Source organism: Mycetomoellerius zeteki, unplaced genomic scaffold, assembly GCF_001594055.1.
Source record: "Mycetomoellerius zeteki isolate Tzet28-1 unplaced genomic scaffold, Tzet1.0 scaffold254, whole genome shotgun sequence".
In the NCBI taxonomy this organism is placed as follows: Eukaryota; Metazoa; Arthropoda; class Insecta; order Hymenoptera; family Formicidae; genus Mycetomoellerius; species Mycetomoellerius zeteki.
Genome location: NW_017257232.1, coordinates 17,423 through 19,264, shown reverse-complemented (window position 1 = coordinate 19,264; position 1,842 = coordinate 17,423). Strand labels below are relative to the sequence as shown.

The 1,842-nt window shown below is 43.3% G+C and overlaps 1 protein-coding gene across 1 annotated transcript in view; it reads right to left on the bottom strand.

Moving 5' to 3' along the window:
- The window catches only part of Hsc70-4 (heat shock protein cognate 4), a 5,753-nt gene extending 4,457 nt beyond the window's left edge, over positions 1 to 1,296 (bottom strand). The window contains exons 1-2 of the mRNA XM_018450022.1: positions 1,197 to 1,296; positions 845 to 1,061 (exon numbers count right to left, since the gene is read on the bottom strand). Of these exons, the coding sequence (XP_018305524.1) occupies positions 845 to 1,049 (205 nt within the window). The 5' untranslated portion in view covers positions 1,050 to 1,061; positions 1,197 to 1,296. The remainder of the gene's footprint in view (positions 1 to 844; positions 1,062 to 1,196) is intronic.
- Between the last annotated feature and the right edge of the window lie 546 nt (positions 1,297 to 1,842).

The window sequence follows — 1,842 nt, the reverse complement described above, 5'->3', positions numbered from 1 at the left end:
AATTATTGAGAGAGAGAGAGAGAGAGAGAGAGAGAGAGAGAGAAAGAGAAATAAACAAGAAATAAATGTATTATAATTTGCGTAAGTATATATAAATATAAATAATTAAATATATATATAATTATTTCTATTTTTTACTTCAATCAGTAATAAATTATTACTAATTTTTATCGAATACGTTAATGCGTTTTTTCGAATTATAAATGTTAATGCTTTTTTTGCATTTAATGTCACAAAAATTCTAAGAATTATAAATAAACGATTTTACTCTGTGCAGAATTTTATTCCATATAACATTCGAGATTTTAATCATGCAACTCGATTACAGGCGTGAAAGAGATAAGCTCGACACACGCGGCACGTCTATAGTAAGGTAAGATATATCATCGAAGATATCGACGCGAGTGACGTGATCCAATCCGATTCTTGAGAAATCCATCGAGTCACGGTCTAATTTCAGAATTCGACTAGAATTTTTGTACTCAAATGACGCGATGGCTTCGAGTAAAAGCAGTCAAATAGAATAGCGACTCCAAATTCGTGATTCCGATCTTCCTCCCACATATATTTTAATTTAGATTTATAAACAGATTAATGCAGATTATCTCGCCTTTTGCAGTGCAGTCTTAAATCGATTAAATTTACTTTATATATATATATAATAATTTGTTTCATTGTTAGATCTTCATAAAGTCTTTATTATATAATTGATTTATAAAATTAAGAAAAATAAAAAAAATTAAAAACTTCAAATAATAGTACTATGCCTTAATTAGGAAGGGATATCCGATAAAGGAGAAAACTTTCATAGCACGGACGAAAAGAAGTAGGTAGCAGGACTTACCGAAAATGGTGTTGTTGGGGTTCATGGCGACTTGGTTCTTGGCGGCGTCTCCGATGAGACGCTCGGTTTCCGTGAAGGCCACATAGCTGGGCGTCGTGCGGTTACCCTGATCGTTGGCGATGATCTCGACCTTGCCGTGTTGGAAGACGCCAACGCAGGAGTAAGTTGTGCCAAGATCGATACCGACCGCGGGTGCCTTCGCCATTTTCTTCGGGTTCTGCAAGGTAAAAACGTGGTCGATCGCGATGAGTAACAATAATTACAACGATATTACGAATTATCGTCTTTCACGTCTCTCGTTTCCTCGCCCGTGAGGAGAAAACCTCGATGATCGAAGAGAAAAGAAACGTACCTTTTTGAATTAATTGGAAAGCCTCGTAAAATTTCCGTCCGTAGGACAAACGAAGAAGCTCCTCGTTCACGATTCGCAGCGCGAGTGACGAGCCCGCGCCTCTGCCCTCTATATATAAAGACTCCGATGCGGCAAGCTTCTGGAACGTTCCTTTCGCGCAGACTCATTCACCGGCGAATCACCGCGCTTGGCTTCCGTTCACGCACGTTTGCGTAGGCGCGCGATTGGTCGGGAGGCATCGACCCCGGGCCGCACCGCTGGAGTCAACTGAACGGCAGTGAGCGTCGCTCGTCGCGCGTGCTTATCGATCGCGCCAAGCACGCGAGTCGCGAGATCGCGCGAATATACGCGAATCTTCTCGAGTTCTTCGTACGTGGCTCACTGAAACGATTCATCTACGATCGTACGATAGCGCGCGGTCGCGCGTCAATCGATCGATCGGCGAGAAAGGGCGGGTGAAAATGGAATCACTTGCCCGGTTCACGGGGTTCCGGTTTCCGGCAGGAAGTCGCGAAACCGTAAGAGGAGGGGAGGGGCTCGCGAAACGAGGAGGGACGCACGAGGCACGAGCAAATTCTAGAAACTACTGGCGCGCTCGCGCAGTTACGGGAGAGAAAAGGTTTGTCGCGTCGTAAGTTTCAACGTG